This window comes from Desmodus rotundus, chromosome 8, assembly GCF_022682495.2.
Source record: "Desmodus rotundus isolate HL8 chromosome 8, HLdesRot8A.1, whole genome shotgun sequence".
Taxonomy (NCBI): domain Eukaryota; kingdom Metazoa; phylum Chordata; class Mammalia; order Chiroptera; family Phyllostomidae; genus Desmodus; species Desmodus rotundus.
In genome coordinates, this window is record NC_071394.1 from 38544434 (window position 1) to 38571367 (window position 26934).

The 26934-nt window shown below is 40.0% G+C and overlaps 1 protein-coding gene across 1 annotated transcript in view; it reads right to left on the reverse strand.

Annotated features, from left to right (window-relative positions):
* MTFR1 (mitochondrial fission regulator 1) overlaps positions 1-24257 on the reverse strand; it is a 40527-nt gene extending 16270 nt beyond the window's left edge. The window contains exons 1-3 of the mRNA XM_024572100.3: positions 24123-24257; positions 10668-10808; positions 2982-3080 (exon numbers count right to left, since the gene is read on the reverse strand). Of these exons, the coding sequence (XP_024427868.1) occupies positions 2982-3080; positions 10668-10733 (165 nt within the window). The 5' untranslated portion in view covers positions 10734-10808; positions 24123-24257. The remainder of the gene's footprint in view (positions 1-2981; positions 3081-10667; positions 10809-24122) is intronic.
* Positions 24258-26934: the final 2677 nt, after the last annotated feature.

Here is a 26934-nt window from a genome sequence, read left to right on the forward strand (position 1 = left end):
GACAATGTGGAATCCCTGAGGTACAATTGAGACGCCACGGTTGCCATGCATGGATGGATGACTAACGGGAAGTTTGAAAAAGAAAAGACCAACTTACTGAAGGTTCCATCAAGGTCCTCTCCTACCATGGCTATTTTTAGTAGGGGGGAAAAAAACAGTGAAAGGAATAAACTTTTTTTTTAAAATCATGGCCATTATAAAATTTAAAAATAAAATTAGTGCCTAATCATTTATAAGTATCCAAATTCCTTTCAGGAAGTGTGGGAAAGCATTTCATTCAGAGCAAAAATTCAGCAGTAGTAGTATTTTAAGTAGTTCAACTAAACATTTTATACAAGTTAAATCATTTAAAATTCAATTATATTTCAAGACTTTTACTAAAGTAACTTCAGATAATTTCAAATACTCTGAAATATAAAACTATACTAATGAAATTGATTCATTTAATAAAATAAATAAAAGAAAAAAACATAGCATGCACAAAACTTAAAATACTTAGAATGAAATATTAAAAGAGGTAACTTTGTTCTCATGGGACTTTTCATAAAATAAACACTGGTACTCGGATGTTCTCAGTTTCTTGGCAAAAAGGGTGTCACAGTAAATAGACGCAGTCTGTTTTATCACCATTTGTTTATAGGCGAATACAAAACCTACTTTCTTAAAAATTAACACAGTAAAATAACAACCTCTAGCTTTTTTCCTCACAGACTTAATTATTCCTCTTTTTCTACCAATTCCTACCATAGTAAGAAAATTTGAAAACAGAATTTCCGTATTGTATTACGACGACACACAGTGACACCAGCAAGCCAAGAGGTGTACCTGTGTGAAGAACACTAATCTAAAGGCTGTAACACTTCATTAAATATTCTAGCCAACACTCAAACCACTGATGTTTCTGAGTATTAATGCTTTCTATTCAGGAAACACCTAGAATGGGGGTTGCTGAGGGAGAGAGGATGAAGAAGAAAAGGGAGAAGGGACCAGAGAAACAAGAGGGAAAAAAACATGTGTATGCATGTGTGTGTGTCTCTCTCTCAAAATAACCTAGGAAGGTAAGAAACACTGTCCCTTGGTCCAACAGTCGTTCCCTAGTTCTAGACTTTCTATAGTAGTATTTACTCATGTTGGACTTCTAGACAGTTCAAATATATTCCGTATCAATCAACCCCACCCGCACCCCAAAATGAGCCAGAAAAAACAAAAATGCATTTTCAGTTTTACTACTCTAAAATGCATCCTTTAGATTTTTTGAAGACTCTACATGTTTAATATTTCTGATAGATGTATTAAAAGTAGAAGATACAGAATAAAAATAGCAGATTTAAAATATCTAAGTAGCAGATAAAATACCCACTTTACAGACTCAGTATGCCACAAAACTGCCTGGAAGTAAAAATCTCACTATAAACAAGTGTCTTCCGTCTCCCACTATAATCTCTCTCTCACTTTACTCCTCTCCATATGTTAATTGATCTCTTTTCAAATGTAGCTCCTGTACTAAACTAATAGTCTTTTTCTACTCATAATCTTTTATGTGACTAATAATACTGAGACAGAGAACCCTTCCAAGGAAATGTACTTGGCTCTAGTACTTCAGCCAACTGACTGTCAGGGCAGATTTGCGTTGCTATCAAAGATGCTAGATTACCTACATGTCCTATTACATGTCTCTAGCTACATGAATACAAATGTTGAAGCAAGTTATTCTGCCACTAGTTTAAGTTGATAAAAAGAAAATTTTGATAGAACTGAGCAAATCAGAAAAAATTTAATTAGCCTTAGTTACAATTATTTAAAGGAAGGTGGCAAATCAGTAATTTGTTTCTAAATAAACTAAATTCTCAGAAATTATGCTAGAGACTCACTACCACACACCTCCTCGTTTTCATTATTTTTTGAAAGCCTATAGTTTGATGATAATTACTCCTTAGAGAGTTCTAACCTGTCTAGACTGATGCACAAAGGTTTTGCCAATTTGTAAGCAGGACTATAGCACAACAATGAGCAATTTCTTAGTCAAATTGAACAAACATTAATTGCTGCCACTTACTTAGAAACATACTTTTCTTTTTTACCACTTTCCAACAAGAGTGATTTATGAATATGACATAATATCAAATAAGCTCACGGGGGCACTTCTGAACTTTTGAATTACAAATTAAATGTATCATCCACATTTTATATGCTAATTTATTATTTAAAATTGGTACAGAGATCTGCTGTACTTTATATTCTTAAATGTTGAACTAAAAGGTTTTGTGTATAACTGTTGTATGGAATTAATGAAAAACAAGAACAAAGCTATGGAGTACTGTCTAACACTGTATTAGTAATAAGGAACAAAAGCCCAAAGCAAGAAAATAGTTTATCTCCAAGCAAAAAGTAGAGTTGCCCCTGATTTGGTGCTAGTAGAGGCTACTAAGACCTGAGCATTCAAAAGTATTCCTAATTTCAGGTTTCACTATCACCTCGCTCAGAGAACCACAATTACCTCTTTGTCTTAACACTGTTGTTGCCAAGGCAATAGTTCCCACAATTAATGATTTGCTTTAAACCGAAGATGGAAAAAGCAAGTTACATGGCATGCACAGAGACATCTAAGAATAAACTAGGGGAACAGAGCTGTTGTCCAAAGAGGAAGGTGTAATAACTAAAGAAAATAATGGTGGTACCTGAAGCTCATAAAGTAATACAAGGGCTACTACATTCAAGGTCACCTGGGAATTAACTGCTTGGCTTATTATGTGCTTCTAAATCCTCACATATGTACTCTTAAGAAGGATAAATGTCTTAAAGATCTTGAATAATCACTTCACAAAGGAACTAAGACTAGAAAGACTTTAGTGTGGTTTTTATCCTCTCTTATTTTATTGATAGTGGCATTAATGGGAGGGAAGATTAAAAAATTACTATTAAAGCTGTTTTGTCTAATTATATTTTTAATACATTAATACAAAATGTTGAAATATATATACCTGAAACTGAACTCTTGGACACTGGATCAGAGATAAATTAGTACCAATTTTCCTTACAATACTTCGAGATGAACCATATGGCTTCCCAGACCAAAGTACCTGAAGAAGTAGAAAAACACAAAAGTTTAATTACATAACTTATATTACTCTAATACAAAGAAGTGGATAATTTTAATTGCATAACATGCTGACACGTTAATTACGGGAGCAGAATGTTTAAATGTTATGGGAAATAAGCTAATATTTCTCATTTAAAAAAATAAAGAATACATATGGCTAATTACCATTTATGAAATAAAGTTTAATAGAAAAGTTTAACTAGCACTTGTAAAATAATCCTATATTTGAAGTGAAAATGTTACCTATTTTTATTAGGTTTTCCCACTATTCTGCAAAGGAAACACCTTTATCTCTTCTGCTATACTTTTAGTTTTAGAATTTTAGATACATACACATTTTTTAAAACTATGACTACTTTTCCTATAATGGACTTTTCAGAACAAATCCGAATCAGTATAAAGTTCAGAATCTGAATTTGCACCACCCTTTTTGTTTGCTAAACAAGAACACCTGGCCAAGGGTGAGCAGGGGTCAAAATTCAGTTGCACTACATTTTCTTGTGAGGCCTTGTCCCCAGGGAAAAGGCCCCTTTTCCTACTTTACAAAAAGGAACTAAAATGCACTAGTGGTGGCCCCGATGAGCAAAATTTCACAGATGAAATCATAATACACAGAGGACATTATGCTATGCTTAAAGCAAAAACAGAAACAAACCCCCAAAGCAAAAAAACAAACAAAAAGCACACACGTACAGTGTTAAATCATTACAAGCTGTACCTTGAAACTTCTCCCCAAGTATATATGATCTTTCCTTAAAGAGAAAAACTATCCATCTGTTTTGAGTGCTACACTTGAAAGCCTAGACAGAAGAAGAGGTAAAGAGAGGTAGTGTGCTATTAAAAGCAGTTTTAAAAGAAAAGAATGAGATTGATATGACTATTATATTGCATTCATTAAACTTTAACATTCAATTATATTGTAAAACTAAGTAAGTACCAAACCAGATTAAATGTATTCTAAGCAATGGACACTGACCCCTTCTTAAAGTCACTCCATGGACATTCTAACTTAAAGAATGAAATTAATTATAAACAGTGTGACGCATGGAATTACTCTAATATAAACAGTATGACAAAGTAATAATTGTTATTGTAAACAGTGGCGCCTCCAATACATAACCCAAAGTAGACCTTTAGACCATTTAAAAAACATGAACAACTCATAAAATGAACATAGATGCAATCTGACTTCTTATATTTTAGCAACCAAATCCAATTTAGGGATAACAGTATGAGTTAAAGTGAGGATCATGGGGGAACATAGATGATCCTTCTTGCATCTGCCTCAGCTGTTATATAATTCCCCTCATGATGTTGCAAGTTTTACTCACTGTTACCTGGGAGAGTTCCTATAACCTACAACTGGCTACTATAACCAACAAAACTGTACCCCTTGTTTTGGAAACAGAAATTAAAAAGATGGTACATACTGGAAAATTGGTCAGTAGAAAGATAAGACATCAGTATTGAAATATGAAAAACTAAGAACACAGAGGCAAAGTTACTCTGATGCCTTGAAAGGAATTATCTGTATAGTTCAGGAACTCAAATTATGCCTACCGATGTTCACACAGCGGATTATCGCATGAATATTGTTAATAACACATGGGGACTAAGAGAAGGAGAAACATCTCTCACTAAAGGACAATGGGAAGCATTATAGTTTTACAAAGTTAACATAAGAGGTCAAGAAAAAAAAAAAGCATGGGCAAGCACTGTATTTTGCCGGGTATTGTGTACTCCCAGGTATAATGTGCACCCATGTTTTTGGCCCAAACTTTCTGGAAAAAATCTTGTTTCAATTTTTTAATTCAATTATTTATTTATTTATATTTAGAAACCGATTATTGTATTCCAGAGTATTATTTTGCACATGGATATCGTTATTGCTTTCTAGAGTTACACTATTAACACATAAGCGTAAATAAAATAATTAAAAACATCTACATAGATATGGAATTAGTACTACCCATGTATAATGTGCATCCTTAGTTTTCTCTCAAAATTTTGGGCAAAAAAGTACGTGTTATACACAGCAAAATATGGTGATTCTAAAAGTATTTAAGCAGCCTTTAGCTTATACATGTTAATAGCTCTTGATCTTTTAAAAATAGATCCATAGATAGCCATGACCCGCATGGCTGAGAGGGTTGGGTGCCATCCAGCAAAGTGAAGAGTTGTCATTTCAATTCCTGGTCAGGGTACATGCTTGGGCTGCAGGCCAGCTCCCAAGCTGAGGGCGAGGGGGGGGGGGGCAACAGTTCATTTCTCTCTCACATTGCTGTTTCTCTACCTCTCTTTCTCCCTCCTTTTTTTCTGTCTAAAAATAAATAAAATCTTAAAAAATATAGATCCATAGGGCAATAGTATATATACCTTTTCTGAGTCTTCCATTTAGTCACAAGTCAAAACTCAAGGACACAGGAGTAGTGGAACACTATTTATGCATCACAATATGACAACTACATAGTCTGAAGGGAATCTCTTGTTCCTCCAGTAAACAAAGATCTTAACTGGAGATGAAGAAGGCAAAAAAAAGCTCACAAACAAAAATTTACAAAGCATTTGCCAAGATCAGGGACTCATGTTTATGCCAGCTTTTAGAATTCCTTGCTATTCATGCTTCGGGGCTGTTTCAACTATCACCTTCCCATCTGCTTATCAGAAGAAAAGAATTCCAGGTGAACACAAGAGAAAGTGAACACAGATTGAGCTTTTACATATAAGAAGTAAGTAGACTATTTGGATTTATACAAAATTTAAGGAAGTAAAAGACAGATTGCTTTATGTGATTGTTTTTTCAAGTATACATAGTAGACTAACACAGTGTTATTCTTCTGTTACTTATGAATTGCAAAGCAGTAGCACAAAGAAATATGAAGTGTGTATGTACGCTAATGACTGGAATATTTACAAAGAAGAGCCATAACCTTTACTGGATTATAGAAAAAAGTGAGCAGCTAACTTCCAGGAACTCTATAACTTGGTCTTTATTTTTTTTTTTCTTTTCAGCCCTCATGGAGAGGAAGAAATTATAAACGGCTGTGAAGAAATAATGAACAGATGGTACTGAACAGTCACCATCTGTACACGGTGAGGCTATACGACCCAAGTGCATTTCCTACTCTAATGGTGGCTGAACTGTGTCTTGTCAGTATACTTGTTAGGAGAAGCAAAGATTTCCTTTAAAGATAAACTCCTATTAGTATTTTTTCAGATGTAAGAGAGAGGGCAAGGAAGAAAAATGTCATTACCAGACAATATGATGTCATTAGTAAGAATTCAATTCCATTAAGAAGCAATGAAATAATAACATATATAAGAATTACTGATAAATAATCTAATAATGAATCTGTGTATCTGTGTGTGCATGTCTGTGGTCTGTGTCTAGTAGTGATGGTCCGTAACGTTTAGCAACAGTGTTTGAAAGTGATGACAGCAAAGAGGAGGATGACAGAAGGAAAGCAATTTATTTATTTATTTTTTAACATTGTGAAATGCTACTGTAGAAGTGTTGAAGTGTGAAACTGGAGTCTGAAGCTGTCATCTGTCCCATCACGATGACTGCATTCAAGCTTTATGTGGTAATTCATTTGTTATAGACTGGTTTAATCTCCACTATTCTTTGAGACACACCATTTAGCAGGACAAAGTATAAATTTAATTCTAAACACAGATATTTTCTCGATATATAGTATTTATACACAATATTAATGCAAGGGTTCTTATTCTGAGTCACATATCCCTGAAATTACATGCAAAATGGTATGTGTATATAACATTATTCTGGGAAGAATATCAATACCATTATCAAATTTTCAGGGAGTCTAAGACCCAACAAAGAAAAATTCTTAATTCCAAGGAAGTCAGGAGAAAATTCAAAGTTTGTTCTGAAAGGAGGGTGGCAGAGACAGGAAGATAAAACCCCGTGACAATTTCAAAATCCCTAATTGAAGGTAACACTTCCTCAATTTTTCTTCCTCGCACTGAACTCCCAGCTACATTCACGTCCTTCAAAGAACAAAAGGAAAAAAAATATCATTTTTAGGTATTACTGGAAATATATTACTAATACACATTCGATATTTGCTATAACTCTTTCAAAATAAAATACTGAGATTAAAAGAATCACATTAGCTTAATGTTATTCTTGAATCCTCTATTTAAAAAAATACAGGGCCTGGCAGAAGTAACGTCTGCTTGAGTGTGGTTGGTAGGGTATTACCATGGGTGAGATAATTTATAGTTTTAATTTGAACATTTCACCTAAAATGTCATATGGTGTGCTTGAGTGTGATATGGTTATGTTACAAAATTACATGCTTATAAAATTGAAATAAAAGACTGAAATTTAAAAGGGATGTTATTTGTGCCAGACCCTGTATTTTTGTGACTTCTAGTAGAGACGGCAGCGTAGGCAGACATGCCTCACTTCTTTGCACAACCACATCAAAATTACAACTAAAATACAAAACAACCATCACTCAGAACAGTCAGAAAACTGAATGGAAGTCTGACAACTACAGAATTAAAAGCAACCACATCCATCCAGACTGGGAGGTGGAGCACAGACTCAAAACAGGCTGGTCCCTCACCCACGTGTGGTGGGTAAAAGTTCAGGAGGGATATCTCAGGAGCAAGGAGTCCTAGCCCCACACCAGGTCCCTCAGCCCAAGGTTCTGGTGCCAGAAAGATAATCGCCACAACTTCTGGCTGCAAAAATCAGCAGGATTGAGTCAGTGGAAGAAAATTCTAGAGTCCCAAGCAGTTCCTCTTAAAGAACCCACACACAGACTCACCTACTTAGTCACTCCCTCTGAGCTCCAGCACTGATGTAGCAGTTTGAAAGGTACCAGTGGTACATAGGGAGAAACGGACGTGTCTGGAATCAAAGTGGGAGCGCTGATGGACAGCATTCTCCTAGACCAGGGGTGTCAAACTCATTTTCACCGGCGTTTTCAATGGCGAGCAGAGGCCATTGTCCCTTTTCTAAATCTTCCCGATTTAGAGCCAGCAAGCTGGTGCTATATCTGAGACTCCATCAACCTAACACTGTTTGACCTGCCTTGGAGATCCCCAAGACTCTGCCCCACCCAATTTACTGGCCCACCCAAGCTGCCTTTCCATAAAAATGGCTGGTGTTGGCTCATGCTTCACAACTTTCTAAATCCTCTCAAACGAGCAACAGCTGGCCTCAGTGAGCCCCAGGCCCAGCGCTAGCAGCAACCAGCTTAGATTCACACCTGGGCTTCACCTGGGATTCTCCAAGCCCAGCACAAGTGGCAGCCATCTCAGATTGCATTACATCTCAGGCTGGGTTCCCTGGGCAACACATAAGGCGAGGCTGTCCTTAGCCTGCACCACCTGGGAAACCCCATGGCCAGTGCACACACTGGACAGCTACAGACCACATCACAGCACCACCATCCTGCCCCTGCACAGCTGATATTCCATGGAGAGCAGAGGCTGGTGGTCAGTTTAGCTCCTTGCAGCTGACTGACCTGAATAAATCCCTCCCATTGATCTGTCAACAGCAACCAAGGCTCAACTACAAGAGGACGGTGTACTGAGCCCACACAAGAGTGTACCTTGAGCTCCCAGCTTGGATGAGAGGGGAGGCTGGGTGACTGGATGAACCCTACAGGACACCTACTACATTAAGATACACTACCAAGACACAGAGCTCTACCTAATAGAGAAACAAACCCAGGGAGGTGGCCAAAATGAGGAGACAAAGAAACATGGACCAAATGAAAGAACAGATTGAAACTTCAGAAAAAGAGGTAAACAAAATGGACATAAACAATCTATCAGATTCAGAGTTCAAAACACCGGTTATAAGGATGCTCAAGGAACTCAGTAAGGCCCTCAACAGCATAAAAAAGATCCAGTCAGAAAGGAAGGATAGGCCAATTGAAATAAAGAACAATTTACAGGGAAAACACAGTAGAGTGGGTGGATGAAACAAAGATTCAAATCAATTATATGGAACAGAAGGAAGCAAAAAACAACCAATCAGAACAAGAAGAGAATCCAGACTTCCAGCCAAGATGGAGGCATAGGTAGATACACTTTGTCTCCTCGCAACCAAAAGAAGGACAACAACAAATTTAAAAATGAAAAACTAACCAGATCTGCCAGAAAATCAAACTGTAGGGAAGCCCAACCACCAAGAAATTAAAGAAAAAACATTCATCCAGACCAGTAGGCAGGGTGGACATGGGTAGCCAAGGTGGAGAGGACTTGCAGCAAGGTGGCAGCTAGCGGACCTGGAAAGGTGGCGGCTGGTGGACAGGGCGGTCCCATATTTGTGTGCACTTAAACGGGGAGGAACAACTGGGGAGCGAGACAAATCACGCTACCCACGGTTCCAGTGAGGGTACATAAAGCCTCAAAACCATTGACTGAAGATACCTGTGGGGTTGCTTCAGCAGGAGAAACTCCCAGCCTCACAGGAGAGTTTGTTGGAGAGACCCATAGAGTCCTAGAATGTACACAAACCCACCTACCCAGGAATCAGCACCAGAAGGGCCCAATTTACTTGTGGGTAGCAGAGCAAGTGGCTGAAGCCAACCAAGAGCCAAGCAAGTGACATTGTTCCCTCTTGGACCCCTCCCCCACATACAGCACCACAACACAACCACATGGGTTGCCCAGCCCTGGTGAATACCCAAGACTCCGCCCCTTACTACATAACAGGTGTGCTGAGACAAAAAAATACGTCCCAAATGAAAGAACACATCAAAGCTCCAGAAAATACAGAACTAAGTGATGAAGAGATAGCCAACCTATCAGTTGCAGAGTACAAAACACTGGTAATCAGGATACTCACAGAAATGGTTGAGTATGGTTGCAAAATAGAAGAAAAGGTGAAGGCTAGGAAAAGTGAAATAAAGGGAACCAACAGTGAAGGGAAGGAACTGGGACTCAAATCAACGACTTGGACCAAAAGAAGGAAATAAACATTCAACCAGAACAGAATGAAGAAACAAGAATTCAAAAAATTAAAGGCTTAGGAACCTCCGGGACCAACATCCGAATCATAGGGGTACCAGAAGGAGAAGAGGAAGAGGAAGAAATTGAAAACTTACTTAAAAACAAAATAAAGGAGAACTTCCCCCAGCTGCTAAAGGAAAAAGAATTCCAGGAAGTTTAGGAAGCCCAGAGATTGCTGGGTCATAAGGCAGTTCCATTTATAATTTTTTGATGAAACTCCGTACTGTTTTTCACAGTGGCTATACAAGTCTGCATTCCCACTAACAGTGTACTAGGGTTCCCTTTTCTCCGTATCTTCCCCAGAACTTGTTGTTTGTTGACAAATGCATTGCTTTTTACAGTCAAATGAATATTGGTAAATTTTCAGTGTAACCCAGAAAGTTACTCCCTTGCTTGGATGCTAGGTAAAAGTTTTCTTCTACCATTTACATAGTAAGCAAATCAAACAGTATATAAACATATTAAATTCATATAAAAATACTGGTCATATATAGATGCATTTCACTTTCTGAGAAAAAAATTCTTAAAAGATTTAAATGCCTGGATTTTAAAATGAATTTTGAGCACTCACCGATTCCATTTTTACTCCAACCTGTTGAAAAACCATCCTAATTAGGCGCTTAATCCAGCCAAGCATTTAGACGGCAGTCTCTCCAAACTTGCATTTTAAGTACTTCAGGCATACACAGCAGCACATGGTCCATAAAACACACTGAAATTTTAAAATACAAATATTAAAATGAAATAAAAATAATAATTATTATTTTTAGTCCTCACCCGAGGATGTTTTTATTGACTTTAGAGAGGTGGGGAGAGAGAGGAGAACACTGATTACCCAGTTGCCTCCCATACATGCCCTGACCAGAGACCAAACCCACAATGTAGGTATGTGTCCTGACCAAGGATCAAACCCGCAACCCTCTGGTGTATGGGACAACACCCCAACCAACTGACCGACTTGGCCAGGGCTGAAATAATTGTTTCAGAATTTTTACTGTCTGCAACATTTCTCACAAAATAAGTCTAGTCTAAAACATTTTAAAACTGTAAATTTACTTAAGAGAAAATAAATTCTGCTTATAACCAACTTTGAGTAAACTAACGGTACAATTTTTTTAAGTATTTTTTTTTTAGGGTTCTTAGCTGGAAACAACAAAAACCTATTTGTGGCTATGCAGGAAATACATTTACGAAAAGATAGGTAGTAGATAACAATCTTACCAGAACCTGACTTATAGGCTACACAGCCAGGAAACACATCCAGAACCGCAACAGAACTGGTCCTGGAAAGACACTACCACTACTGCCACTCCTGACAGGACAGAATCTACCTCGTCCCGCTCCTCAGTTTCACGGGCTCTGCTGCTGTCCATACTGGTGACATCTGCTTGGCTAAATCTACTCAACTGTAGTTATAAGGAGGTTCTGCCACTCACCCCCCAAAATAAAGGAGTTCTAGAAATATGGAAAAGGAATTCAGATACTAGGAGAAAAGTCCTTTCACACTCATTTGCACACTATAACTCCTGCCACTCACCTCCTCCCTGTCAATATACTGTATATTTAATAGAATTAAATTGTTAACTTGTAAGATATAAACCAGTTTACTGAAACGATTGGTCTCCAATGGGACAAGGAGTTCACACCAGCCTATAAATCAGTGCACTGCTTACCTGTCAAGGCAGTCTTGCTTAAACATTAACAACAAAAAAATCTAGCTGAACAAAAGAGTAATACTTAGTGATATAAAGTTTATAGTCTATCCCTGACCAGTCTGACTCAGTCGGTTGGACACTGTCCTGCAAAGTAAAAGGTAGCCAGTTTGATTTCCAGTCAGAGCACAGGCGTGGGTTGCCAGTTTGGTCCCCAGTCGGGGCGTGTGTGAGGGACAACTGATAGATGTTTCTCTCTCACATTTTTGTTTCTCACCCTTTCTCCCTCCCTTCGCTGCTCCCTAAAAATAAAATATGTTTTAAAAAAAGAGTGTGTCGTTTACACTTTGAGAAGAATTTTATGAACTACAGAGGATGCAGGGAAAAAATAAAGGTGCTACAAATATACTAGACACTGGGTGAAACGTGTAAAAAGAGCCAGGCCCTAATGACAGATGATAGTATGTAACAGATTCTAAGCATTGCCAGGCATATATGCTTTACTGATAACTATAAAATGGTCGTTACTAGAATTTTGAGCTCTCATTAATATTTTAATGTTACCAATATCTAGTACTGCCTGTAAGAATGCTTTTGTTGAGTTAACGGGAATAAAAAAGAGTAAAGAGCTAAAAATAATATCAAAGCTGAAAATGACTGACAAAAAAATTAGAGAAAAAGGATGATTTTATGTAGAATTTAAAAACCTATACCTTTTTTGAAAAAAGTGAGATACAACTTAATGTACACAAACTATAGGTGTCTAGCTTAATGAATTTTTATGTGTATAAATCTGTATAGCCACCACCCACATCAAGATAAAAAAACTTTTGCAGAATCTCAAGAGCTCTTTTGGACCTCTACGCAGCAGATATTCATTCCTCACTCACCTATCTAACCACTATTTTAACTTTACAAGCACATATTAGATTCTGTTGTAGGGCTGGTAAACTACAAATCAGAAACAGGGAAAGTTCTTCAACTGGCACCAAAACATGAGAACAAAACTTTTAATCACCTAAATTAGGAAAATCATCATATCTTAAAGGGTTCACGCACAAACCTACTTGCTCCAAGCTCCCACATAGGAAGCTGATTAAGAAGTGCCTGGGTCATATGAGGACTTCAAGTGAGTAACTTCAAGCTAGGGCAGCAGGGGCAAAGACTGGTGGGAACTATCTCAGGGGACAGAGGTGCTGGCGGATGCCATTATCCCTTTGTTGAGATTTTCTCTCACCTAGCTGGACCAGTGCAGGCAGGTACAAAATCTGTTACTCTCCATTAACCTGGCTAACATCTGTTGCTCTGCCCTGTAGTTTCCCTGAGGCCCCTCATCAGCGTATTCCAATTGCTGGGCTGACACTCTTCCAACAGCTCCAGACATTACGAACAAGCAGCAGCCAACTTTGGGTGCACACTGCAGTTTCTCCCAAACACCCTCAAGCCTAGCACAGCAGTTACCAACTTCTGCTTGCATTATAGTGCTAATCAAGTGGCCTCGAGTCTGGCACAACCAGTGACCAGCTTCAACTTGCATCATAACTCCTACAAAGAGGCCATAAGCCTGGCACAAGTGGTAACTGGTCTTGGCCTTCATCATAGCCTCTCCCAGCACCTACATGCCGTGCATAAGCAGTGACCAGCCAAAGCTTGCACAATCACTCCTATTAAGAGGTCCCAAGAGTTGCACAGCAGTGACTGGTCTCAGACATCATTGGCTGGCCTCAGCCAACCCCAGAGCCCCTCCCATGTCCAGCACAGCCACAGCAGGCCAAGGCCAGCTTCAGCCACACCATAGCCCCTTCCTAAGAGGCTCCAATTCAGACACGCCTGGCCTGCAACCACACCAGACTCCACCTAAAAATTCCACAACCCAGAAACCTGACAGGCTGCCCTAAATGGCACCAGAGCTCCGTTAGAGCAACTCCCACTCCTGCCAGCTCCCACACAACAGCTTGTCCACTGTAGTTATGGCCCATACTCACAACCAGTTGGCCTAAGGGACAACTCCACCCAACAGTGTGCCTGCAGCAATCTCAGCACAACTACAAAAGGAGGGCACATGCAATCCACATGGGGACATCCCTGAAGCTCTGGTGAACAAGGGGACTGCACCCCAGGGCCCCATAGGACACCTTCTACATAAGGCCTCCCTTTTGATACTAAGACACCTAGCAGATATACCTAATACATAGAAACTAACAGAGATACAGCCAAAATGAGGAGACATAGAAGTCCCAAATGAAATAAATGGACAAAACTCCAAAACAGAGTAGGACAAAATGGAGACAAGCTATCTACCAGATAAAGAGTTCAAACAATGGTTATAAGGATGCTTAACAAATTCAGGACAAAAATAGGTGAATTGAGTGAGAACAACAGAGAAACAGAAAATATGAGAAAGAAATGTTTACAATAACTGAAATGAAAAATATACCATAGGGAATTAATAGCAGATTAGAAGAACAAATCAGTGATCTGAAAGACAAGGTACTACCAAAGGGAACAGCAAAAAGAAAAAAGAATCCAAAGAAATGAGAACAGTTTAAGGACCATCTAGGACATCAAATGCAACAACATTTACATCATAGGGGTCACAGAAGCAGAAGAGACAGTAGAGAATAAAAAACTTATTCAAAGGAAAAAACCCTAATTCAAGGGGAAAAAAAAAAAAGGAAAATTTCCCTTATCTGGTGAAGGAAATAAACATACGAGTCCAGGAAGCACAGAGTTCCAAATAAAATGAACCCAGAGAGGTCCACATCAACATCATAATCAAAATATCAAAAGTTAAAGAGGAAATAATAAAAGGAGCAAGAGAATTGCAGCTAGTTATGAACAAAGAAGACCACATAAAGATACCAGCAAATGTACCAACAAAAACGTTGGTAATGGCACATATATTCAAAGTAATGAAATGAAAATACCTATACCCAATAATATCTCTACCCAGCAAAGTTCTCATTCCGAATTTCAGGAGAGATAAAGAGTTTCCCAAGACAAAAGGAGTTTATCACCACAAAGCTAACATGTTCAAAAGTCTCCTTTAAGGGGGAGAGAAAGGGTAAAAACTAAAAATAAGAAAAGATAGGAAAGAAAAAATTTCACTGATAAAGACAAACAGTAAAACTAGTATATTAATCAATCATAACGCTAGTTTGATGTTTAAAATACAGAATAGTAGTATGACCGTGTGCAAATACAATAAATTAAGGGATACACACACATACATATAAGATGTACAATATGACAAAAATGAGAGGATGAGTAAAAAGAAGGTAGACTTTAAGAACATGTTCAAACATAAGCAACCAACAACTTAAAACAGACTGCCAGAACACATCATTTTGGTACATACGGTAACCACAAAATAGATATGCAAAAAATAAAGAGAAAGGAATCCAAACAAATCACTATAGAAAGTCATCAATGTATGAGAGAAAAAGAAGAAACAGAAGAACAAAATAATCAGAAAACAATAAAGTGGCAACAACTACATATACACCCACAATTACTTTAAATGTAAATGAACTAAATGCTCCAATCAAAAGACACAGGGTGTCTGGCCCTAGCCGGGGTGGCTCAGTTGCTTGGAGTGTTGTCCTATAAACCAAAAGGTCACAGGTTTGATTCCAAGTCAGGGCATATGCCTAAATTGAAGATTCAGTCCCTGGTCAGGGCATGTATGAGAGGCAACTGATCAATGTGTCTCTCCTTCCTTACTCCTCTCTCTCCTTGGGCTAAGATTTAAAAAAAAAAGGATGCAGACTCTGATTAGATTTTAAAAACCAACAAAACCTGTTCATATGATGCCCATAAAAGACTCACTTCAAACTGAAAGACACACAGACTGAAAATGAAGGTATGGAAAAATATATTTCATGTAAGTGCTGGGGTAGTAATACTTAAGACAAATTAGACTTTGAAACAAAGGCTGTAACAAGGGAAAAAGAAGGGTATTATTTAATGATAAACTGACCAATCCAACAAGAGAATAGAACTCTTGTAAATATCGTAACCCAATGTAGGAGCACTTACATATATAAATATTAATAGACATGGAGGCAGAGATCAACAGTAATATAATGGTGATAGGGGACTTTAATACTCCATTGACATCAATGGGTAGACTGTCCAGACAGAAAATAAAACATGGCAACAATGGCCTTAAATGACATATTAGATCAGATGGACTTAATATACACTTGTAGAACATTCCATCACAAAACAGCAGAATGTACATTCTTTTTGACTGCAAGTGAAACACTTTCAGAAGACAACACATTAGGCTGCCTAACGGTCTTAATAAATTTAAGAAGAATGAAATCATATCAAGCATCTTCTTTGATAACAAAGATATGAAAGGGGAAATCAGTTCTAAGACTCCTGGATAAAACACAGACATGTGAAGTCGGAAAAATATTCTACTAAAGTTGATGAGTTAAGAAGTTCAAGAACATCAAAAGATATCCAGAGAATAATAAAAATAAAAACACAACAATCCAAAAATTTATGGAAATGGTAAGAGTAATTCTAAAAAGAAAATTCATAGTGATGCAGGCCAGCCTCAAGAAAAAGAAAAATCTCAAAAAAGCAACCTGATTTTTCACCTAAGGAACCTAGAAAAAGAACAAAGCCAAAGTGAGTAAAGGAAGGGAAATAATAAAGATGGGCATTGTCCCAATATGCCAAGGTTGCGCAATTGATCACCCAGATCAGCGCACATACAAGAATCAAACAATGAATGCATAAATAAGTAGAACAACAAATCAATGTTTCTCTTTCTCCTTTCCTCTCTTTTTGGAGGAAAGCTATCCAAAAAGCTGTATTTTGGACATTAACGTGTTATTGGATATATCATTTGCAAATGTGTTCTCCCATCCAGTAGATTGACTTTTTGTTTTGTTGGTGGTTTCCTTTGTGGTGCAAAAGCTTTTTAGTTTGATGTAGTCCCATTTGTTTATTTTTGGTTTTGTTGTATTTGATTTAGGAGAGATATCCAAAAAGAGGAGGCCACATAACATCTGGCTGTGAAAATCATTTCGGCTAGGGAGAGATGGGAGTCAGAGAGAAACCCAGATACACTCTTAAAGGGCCAGCACACAAAATATTCATGGCTACTCTCCCTGAGCTCCAGTGGAGGGAGTATGGCTCAGAGTAGAAGAGTTGTGTAAAGAGAGATGGGGTTGTGTGGCTCCACAGAGAAAGCTGAAGGGACAGCCGCCAGAGTCCTGGGACTGAGTACCTCTCCCACATCACTGATGCCATCTTTTTTCAGTGGAGCACTCCCCTCCATATGGCATCATCCTGAGGGAATACAACAGTCCCACCATCCTGCCCTGCAAAATTCATGCTCTGCAGGAGTCAGTTGTTTGTGTCTGGCATGTAGACATCTGAGCAGACTATGGGGGTGCCAGAGACTGAGTGGTGTGGCTCTGGGGCCAGAATCCCCTCCTTCTGTGAGCTTGAACAGAACCACTTCCTCATGCAGGACCCTCTAGCCCCACACTCCTGTCTCCCAGTGACCCTGCCCTGCTGAGCTTAGGCTCTCCAGGTCTGAGCAGAATCCTGGACAAACTGAGTTGCATGACTCTAGGACAGGGGGAATTTTTTCCTCACATGCCCAACTGGTGTAGACCCTTCCTTCCACATGGCCAAATCTTAGTCTGTTTGGGCCTGATAAACTGCTGGCTGCACCGTGATGACTTCCGGAGATCCCACTCCACCACAATGGTCTGTGGGCACTAGGCGGGTGTCCACTAGCCTTGGTAGACCCTGTGACTTTTGATGAGTGGACTCAGACCCAGCACTGGCATCAAGTTTAAATCTGTATCAATTTGCTGAATACCACTCACTCCTATCTGGTGACTCACTAAGAATATACCTTACAAAACTCACGTACCACCAAAAAGCTCTTTTCGTGACCGAGCCTAACAGGAAGCTGACAGGCGGAGGTAGATGGAGGTGGATCTCAGGGTGCCTTGGGCCTTTTGCTGGCTTGCCTCCAGGTTTAGTGCTGGTGTAAACCAGCCTTGATGCACAGTTTGACCTTTCCCACACACACCCAGGCCCACCAGAGGCAGCCACAAACTGTGGATCACTTTGTAGTTCCAAATAGGTTACGCAGGGCCAGTCATAGGCAGCATCTAAAACTGCCCTGCACCGGAGCCCCTCCCAAGAGGCCCCAGGACCAATACACCCAGTAAAAAGCTTAGGACAACATCAGAGCAAAATCCAACTAGCTCCACAAGCAGCAAATCAAAAGGGAAACCTTGGCAGGCACCAGACCCTGCTGAGGTGAATTCCTCTTTGTGTGGTCAGCACCCATACAGCAGCTTGTAAATTGTGGTTGAGGTCCATCCTCACAGTCATCTACCCTGAGGGCTGACTGGAAGCATGGACAGGACAGCAGCGATCATACTCAACCACAACAGGAGGGCTCACACAAGGCACATTTCTGGAGTACCCAACTTAGGTGACCAAGAGACTTTGTCACTGGGTCCTAAAAGACACCAGCTATACAAGGCCACCCTACCAAGACTGGGAGACAAAACAAATCTACCTAACAAACAAACATAGGCAGACAAAATGAGGAGACAAAGATACATGCCCCAAATAAATGAATAGGAGAAATCACTGGAAAGAAAGAAATAAAACGGAGGCAAGCAATCTAGCAGATATAAAATTCAAAACAGTAATTATAAGGATGCTTGAGGAACTTAGGAGGGAGGGATAAACTCAATGAGAACTTAAACAAGAGATAGTAAGCATAAAAGACACAGAGACCAAAAGAAAGAACCAGAAAGAAATGAAGAATACACTAGAAAGAAGTAAGTTAGATGAAGCAGAGGACTGAATCAGGAATTTGGGAGGTAAAATACTTGGAAATACCCCATGAGAGCACAAAAAGAAAAAAAATTAAAAATGAGGAGAGTTTAACAGACCTTAGGGACAACATGAAACACAACAGCCACATCATAGAGGTACAGAAGAAGAGAGAGAGCAAAGTATTGAGAGCCTTTTTGAAGAAATAATGGCTGAAAACTTCTCTAATTTGGGGGGGGGGCCCACAAGTCCAGGAAGAGCAGAGAATGTTAAAAATGATGAACCTAAAGAGGCCCCCACCAAGATATATCATAATTAAAATGGCAAAGGTTAAAGACAAAGAATCTTAAAAGCAGCAAGAGAAAAACAGTTACTTTCTCCCATTAGACTGTCAGCTGATGGACTCTCAACAAACATTTCAGACCAGAAAGGATTGGCACAGACTATTTAAAGTAATGAAAATCAAGGACCTACAACCAAGACTACTTTACCCAGCAAGGCTATCATTTAAAGTTGAAGGAGCAAAAAGAGCTTCCTAGACAAGAAAAAGCTAAAGTTCATTAACACCAAACCAGTGTTACAAGAAATGTTAAAGGATCTTCTTTAAGAAGAAAGAAAGAAAAAAAAAATGGTTATAAAAAATGTCAATAAATACATACCTATCAATAATCATTTTAAATGTAAATCACTTAGCCCTGGCTGGTGTGGCTCAGTAGATTGAGGACTGCCTGCAAACAGAAGGGTCACCAGTTCGATTCCTGGTCAGGGCACTACTGAGTTGCAGACCAGGTTCCTGCTTGGAGGCATTCCCATCAATTTTTCTCTCCCTCTGTTTCTCCCTCTCTTCTCCTCTCTCTAATAAAAAAAATTTTTAAACGATATAAGGTAGCTGAATAGTATAAGAAAATAAGACCCATAGCCCTGGCTGGATGGTCACTTGGTTGGAGCATCATCCTGTACACGAAAAGGTTGTAGGTTCAATTCTCGGTTAGAGCACATAGCTAGGTTGCAGGTTTGATCCCTAGTCCGGCACATACGGGAGGCAACCAATCAATGTCTCTCTCTCTCTGTTATCAATAAACGTACCCTTGGGCGAGGAAAAAAAGAAAACAAGACCCATATGTAGGCCATCTACAAGAGACCCACCTCAGAATGAAAGACACACAAACTAATACTAAAGGGATTGAAAAAGATATTTCATGCATATAGAAATGGGAAAAAAATGCTGGAGTTGCAATACTTACATGAGAAGAAGCGTATTTTAAAAGAAAGACTATAATAAGAGATAAAGAAGGACACTACGGAATGGTAACAGGAACAATCCAACAGAAGGATTTGATTTAACCCTTGTAAGCATGTATGCAGCCAACAAAGGAACACCTAAATAGACAAAGCAAATTTTGACGGACATAAAGGGAGAGAGCTTTGACCCTCTGACATTAATGGATAGATCTTCCAAACAGAAAATCAACAAGGCAACAGCAGCCTTAAATGACACACTAGATCAGATGGATTTAATTGATATTTTCAGAACATTTCACCCCAGTGCAGCAGAATACAGTCTTTTCAAGTACACATGGAACATTTTCTAGTTTAGACAACATGCTAAAATGCAAAATAAGTCTCAAGAAATTTAACAAGATTGAAATCATATCAAGCATCTCCTCTGACATAATGGTATGAAATAGAAATCAATTACAAGAAAAAAACTAGGAAACACATAAACTCATGGAGGCTAAATAACATGTTACTAAAACCATGAATAGGTTAGCAATGAGATCAAGGAAGAAATCAAAAGGTACCTTGAGATAAACGAAAATACAACAACCTAAAATCTTTGGGACACAGTGAAATCTGTCCTAAGATAATTCATAGCATTATAGGCCTACCACGAGAAGTTAGAAAAATCTCAAATAAACAATCTAACCCTACATCTAAAAGAATGAGAAAAAGAACAATGAGAAAAGCCCAAAGTGAGTAGAAGGAAATAATAAGAATCAGGAGAAATAAACAAAATAGAATATAAATATACATATATAAAAGATTAATGAAACTAAAAGCTAGTTCTTTAAAAAGATGAACAAGATTAATAAACTTTTAACCAGCTTTATAAAAAAAAAAAGGAGAGGACCTAAATAAATATCAGAAATGAAAGACAAGTAACAACTGACACCACATAAATAGAAAGCATTTTAAGAAAATATTATGAACAACTGTATGCCAAGAAATTGGACAATCTGGACAAAATGGGGAAACTCCTAGAAACATAACAATCTCCAAAAAGTAAATCAAGAAAAATCAGAAAATCTGAAGAGAATGATTACAACTAATAAAATCAAAGCAGTAATCTAAAAAACTCTCAACAAACAAAAGCCCTGGACTGGATGGCTTCACAGGTGAGTTTTACCAAGCATTACAAGAAGAACTAACACCTCTCCTTCTCAAACTATTCCAAAAAATTCAAGGGAAAGGAAGACTCCCAAGCTCATTCTACTAGGCCAACGTTATCCTAATTCCAAAACCAAATAAAGACACTACAAAAAAAGAAAATCACAGGGCAATATCACTGATGAACACAGATGCTAAAATCCTTAACACAATATTTGCAAACTAAATTCAGCAATACATAAAAGATCATACACCATGATCAGTAAGATTTGTTCCTGGGATGCAAGATTGGCACAATATTCATCAATTAATGTAATACACCACCATATAAACAAAATGAAGGATAAAAGTGATATGATCATATCAAAAGATGCAGAAAAAGCATGACAAAATCCAGCACCCATTTATAATAAACTTTCAGCAAAGTGGGAATAGAGACACTCATTGGTTAATGCCTTTTTTTTTTTGGATATAGTAGACTTTCTTTTTCTTTAAGATTGTATTTATTTAGTTTTAGAGAGAGAGAAAGAAAGGGAGGAAAAGGGGAGAAAAACATTGATGTGCAAGAGATACATTGATAGGTTGCCTCTCACATGCCCCCAGTCGGGAACCTGACCTGCAACCCAGGCATGTGCTCTGACTGGGAATCAAACAGCAACCTTTTGATTCACAGGCCAGCAGCAGAGCCACACCAGCCAGGGCTACTGGTTGATTCTTGTATGTGCCCTGACCAGGGATCAAACCCACAACCTTGGTGTAAGGGGACAACTCTCTAACCAAATGAGCTACCAGGCCAGGGCCTATGATCTTATTTTTGTAAAAAAAAAAAAAAAAAACAAACACACACACAAACACACACATCTATATGTGTGTGTCTGTGTACAGGTACATTCATTATAAAGGTCCAGAACAGGCTTCTTTTTGGCTGAAACTGCCATCTTCCAGCAGTTTGCCAAAAAAGACTAACACAAAGATCAAGAGGAGAGGTACCCGGTTTAGGCCTTCTAGAAAACATGAAGTTGATTCTTTGGCCACATACGTACAAATCTACAAGGAAGGTGATATTGTAGACATCGAGGGAATGGACTCTGGTTAAAAAGGAATGCCCCACAAATGTCACCATGGCAAAAATGGAAGAGACTACAGCCCTGGCCAATGTGGCTCAATTGGTTAGAGCGTGGTCCCGTGGACTGAGGGATCTTGGGATCAATTCCTGGTAGGGGCACATGCTTTCGGGTTCAGGGTGTGTTCATTCCTTTACTTATGTCTATAAATTCACCAGTTACCCATATTTATTTCCTTTATATTCACCGGGTCAACTCACTAATCTTGTCAGGTCTCAGGGGAAATGGTTGTGACCATGTCACTTCTTTGTTCAAGTTCCTAACCTTCTAGACTTCTGAATTATTCCCCTACAGTAGGAATCCTAAACTCCTATTCAAGTGGTCTTCCCTATTGTCCTCTGAATAAGCCCAGCTGTCTCTGGTTCCTTACTTCTCTAATACTGTTTGGGTGAAGATTCTGTCTTAGCAGGAGATTGGAAAGGTGAGGGATACAGATGAAAGTATTCAGGATAAACAGCCAATATATGCTAAGTGCCAAAGGAGATAGAGACTATTCACTGATGTATATATTTTTACCCCTTTAACTGGCATATACTATTAAAAAAATTAATACTTGCACTTATTGAACTACAATTATATCCATTGCTCATAAGTTTAAGTTAAATTGTATTAACTATTTACAGTTTCAAAGAAACAAAAATACCTATATGGCTATTGCACTCATGTAAACTTCCAGGATTTTCCCCATTATTGATGTGTAGCTCGATGGAAATAATTTTCCACACTTACATTTACTCCACAATTCTTAAGACGTTCAATTATGGTTAAAAGAGCAAGGGCTTTGCAGTGACTAGGGTTAGCATCCTAAATCCCAGGTGTGCCCCCCACCCTTTATATTAATGTGACCTTAGGGAAATTGCTTAACTCCTCTAAGCCTCTTTTCCCTTATCTGTAAAATGGGATATCACGCAACTATTGAAAAAAATTAAATGAACAGGTAGGAACAATTTCAAAGTGCTTCAAACATATTAAGAGCTCCACAAACAAATTACCAGTACAATTATTACTGCTCAAAACCAGCAACGCTACCTCCAAGACTGGATTATTGGGCACCTTTGTTTGTTTTCAGTGATTTTGAAAACCTGAGCAGAGGATAGGTAAACTGCCCGGTGGGAGAACTGCCCACATTCTTGCAGCATAAACTAAGTCAGCGATGTAGAAACCTCAACGTGTGCCTTGTTTTACACAACACCTCTAAAAAGCAAACGATTGGGGAAAAAAGCGTGATGGCTGGTCACGGCAACGCCGTAGAAATATGAAAAAGAGATGAAATGATATAGCTAGGATGCACTTCAAATTAATTCCGGGATTCCGGGAGGAGGAGCAAGCCCCGCCACGAATTGGTAACTGACGAAACCGGGAGACGGGTGCCGAGTTCTTTACACCATCCTCTCACCACCTCTGCAGGTATTCAGATTTCCATAATAAAACATGTTTTTCCATATCCAAAGGTCGATCGTTTCTTTGGGGCTTAATGCAAATCCTGGTCCTGGTCAGAAAGATACTTTGGGAAGTTCCGGGAGGCAAAAAGTCAAACCGCAACACAAGCCAGGTGAGGCTGCAAACCTACCAGGCGGGCCAGCTGGGTGCTCCTCCTCCCGGAATCCCGGAGGGCGGGCCGGGAGGTGCAGCCTCGGAGTCCCGTTCGCCCAGTCCCGGGAAAGAGCTCACTCAACACCCCAGGGAACCGCCGCCTGACGGCTGGGGCGCGAGCGGCGGGCTCCAAAGGCGGGGGAGTGGACAGATGTCGGGTAAATGGGTGGCTGGGTGAACCCCAGCCTCCACCGCAATTCTGCTCACTTCACTCTCCTCCACCAGGGCCGACCTCAACCGCCCCGGCGGCCGGAGAACCTCGCCACCTCCCTTCAGCCGCGGCGCAGCCACCCAACCAGCCCACAAAGCCCGCCAGCCTCCCCGCAAATACGAATCGGCTCCTTCAGCTCCTGCCCTGTCACTAGGGCTTCCAACTGCCCTCAGGCCCGGGTCGCCTTCTCGACCCCACGCCAACCGCCTCCCCGATTACCCAGCCCCAGTCACCTAAGCCGCGAGGCCGCGAGGCGTCTTCCTCTGCTACCCCGCTTCCAGCTTGGCGGTCCCGAGGCGTTGCTGCCAATCACCCAATCCCCTAGCCACGGCCACACTGCCCAATCAGCGGCTTCCTCTGGCTTGGGGGAGGGCCCAGAGCCCACAGCCGAAGGCTAAAGGACCGCCCCAAGTCCCGGTGACCGCCGGTCCGTAGCCAAAGTGCGCACGCGCCCGGTTGAGCGCGTGCGTGCGCTTTTTCTCTTGGACTTCGCTCTATGGCCTCACTACACCGTCGGGGGAAGTACTTTGTGAGCACACGTCAGACAGACGTCCCCCGTTCTAAATGTAGGCTAAAGTATATTACCTTGAAAGAAGCTGTGAGTTTTAAGCGCGCTACCTATGTTGATCCCTTTCATCCCACGCTTTAGAGACCTGTACACACCGCCATTCTTTTGCCTCTGCAGACCTAATACGTGGGTGTGTTTGTGTGCGAGGTGGTGGGGGGATCCTACAAAGTTCCTGATGAGTGAGGATTTTACTTTACCCTCTTCAGTTTCAGCATCTTTACTCTGGTTCATTGGGACACGTGCTTTTTAATAATTGACTATTCTAGAATACTGGATTTCAAATAATTCTGTCATGAAAATATAGCTAACATATATTCAGCATGGTTACATATGAAGGCCCGATAAAAGAATATGTAGGGTGAGAAACCTATTAGCATTTATGTATGGACTTTCAAGAGGCTGTTGCTGCTGATTGGCTGTCTCACTTACCTTCCCATTGTAAGTGATCCCAGAGGTCACTGGGGAGGCACCCCAGCTGCGATGTTCTGATACTGGCTCCCAAGCCTCTCCCTCCCGAGCTTTCCTCCTTCCGCAAAAGCATTAATTCATTTACTCAACAAAGGCTTTTGGGGACCCATTATGACAGTACAAAGATTTATTTTTGAAGGCTTGAACCACACCTTCAGTGAGCTAATAGGCTAACAGGGAGCTAGAAATACAAATTTAAATATTTTATTTTTAGAGAAAGGGGAAGGGACAAGGAAAGAAAGGAAGAGAAACATTATGATAGGTTTGCTTCTCACACACCCGCAAATAGGGACCTGGCCTGAAATACAGACATGTGCCCTGACTGGGAACCAAACTTACGATCTTCTGGTTCATAAAGCAGTACTCAATCCACTGAGCCACACCGGCCAGGGCTGGAAATACGAATTTAATGTATAGTATAACCAATGTTACAATGAAGGTATGGAGAGAGCCTACAGAAAGGAGTGTGAGGTCTAGACATTGGGTGTACTTGTTGCTACTGGAAGGGAACAAAATGGAGGTTTGGATGCCTGCCACAAAGAAAGCCAAACTCGTGAGGCAGGTGCTGGTGCAAAAGGAAAGAGGTTTTATTCAGGTGCTGTAGGACCTGGGAAAATAGTGGACTCCCCTCTTCCTGTTTAGGTCCAAGTTTCTTACAGGTCTAGGGAGGGGAAGGCTTTTTTCCTATCCAATTACCTTTCTAGCTTTCGGTGGCTGGGGGCCCTACCCATTCATATTTCTAGCTTTCCTTGCCCTGAGTGTAAGAACCTCCCCCTGCCACCATCTTGGCCAATGGGCAAGACTGCCCAGCTCAGGCTGACCATCTGTGATAACACTACTGGGAGGCCAGGTTAAATCTAGCCTCTCAGCAGACAGGGCTAGGAAATATATTACCAACTCATTTTTTAATTCTTTGTTTATATCTCTGTAATAGGTAGCCTCTAAGATGGCCACTAATGATCCCTGCCTTCTGGTATTCACACCCTTGTGTAGTCCCCTCTTGTTGAGGGAGGGTTGGACCAGTGATTTCCTTCTAATGAATAGAATACTGCAAGCTTTATGGATGTCATTTCCAAGATTATGTTACAAAAAGATTGTGGCTCCCATCTTGCTTGCTCTCTTTTGGTCCCTCCTTCACTTGCTCTGGGAGTTGCCGGCCATGATAATTGTGAGCTGCCCAATGAAGCGGACCACGTGGTAGGAAACCAAGGGAGACCTCTGGCCAATAGCCAGCAAGGAACTAAGACCCTATGTCCACCAGCCAGTGAGAAACTGAATCCTGCACAGCTATGTGAGTGAAATTGGAAAAAGATCCTCTCCCTCTTGAGCCGTGAGATGACTGCAGCCCCACTGACATCTTGATTGCGGCCTTGTGAAAGACCCTGAGCCAGACATATCCAGTTGAACTGTACAGGGAGTCCTCATTTACACAGACTTGAGATAAATGATTGAAATAAATGATTGTTGTGGCAAGGTTACGTTTTTTAGCGATTTGTTAGGAAACAATGGATAGCTGATATGATTTCTGTCTCCACAAAAATCAACTGATCTTAAATTTACTTTGGAGCATGTTTAAAAATACACATGCCCTTGCTTTTCTTTGGAGGCTATAAAAGAGGCCACAGTAGCGAGCCGGCTGAATCGGGACCAGTGGGCCAGCGGGAGGCAGGACGCATGACTGGCTGGTTGTTCAGGAGTCTGGCCTCATCTCAAATCACATCAGCGGAAGGGGGCTTTGGAAAAACTAAATAAATAAAATAAAAAAATAAAAATACATATACCCAGGGCCCCTCCCGGAATCTTAGGTGATTGTTCTGCATAGCTAACTTTGGAAACTAATGTAGAAGGTTACAGGAAAACCATTGGGGGTTTTAGAGGAAAATGGGTTTTTTTTTCTTTTTAGTGTATCTGATCCTGGAGTTCTTTACCCAAATTAATGGCCCAGCTTTCTTGGCAGAATCCAGAATGACTGTAACTTCATCTGCTAATTGGAGTATTTATTGACTAGA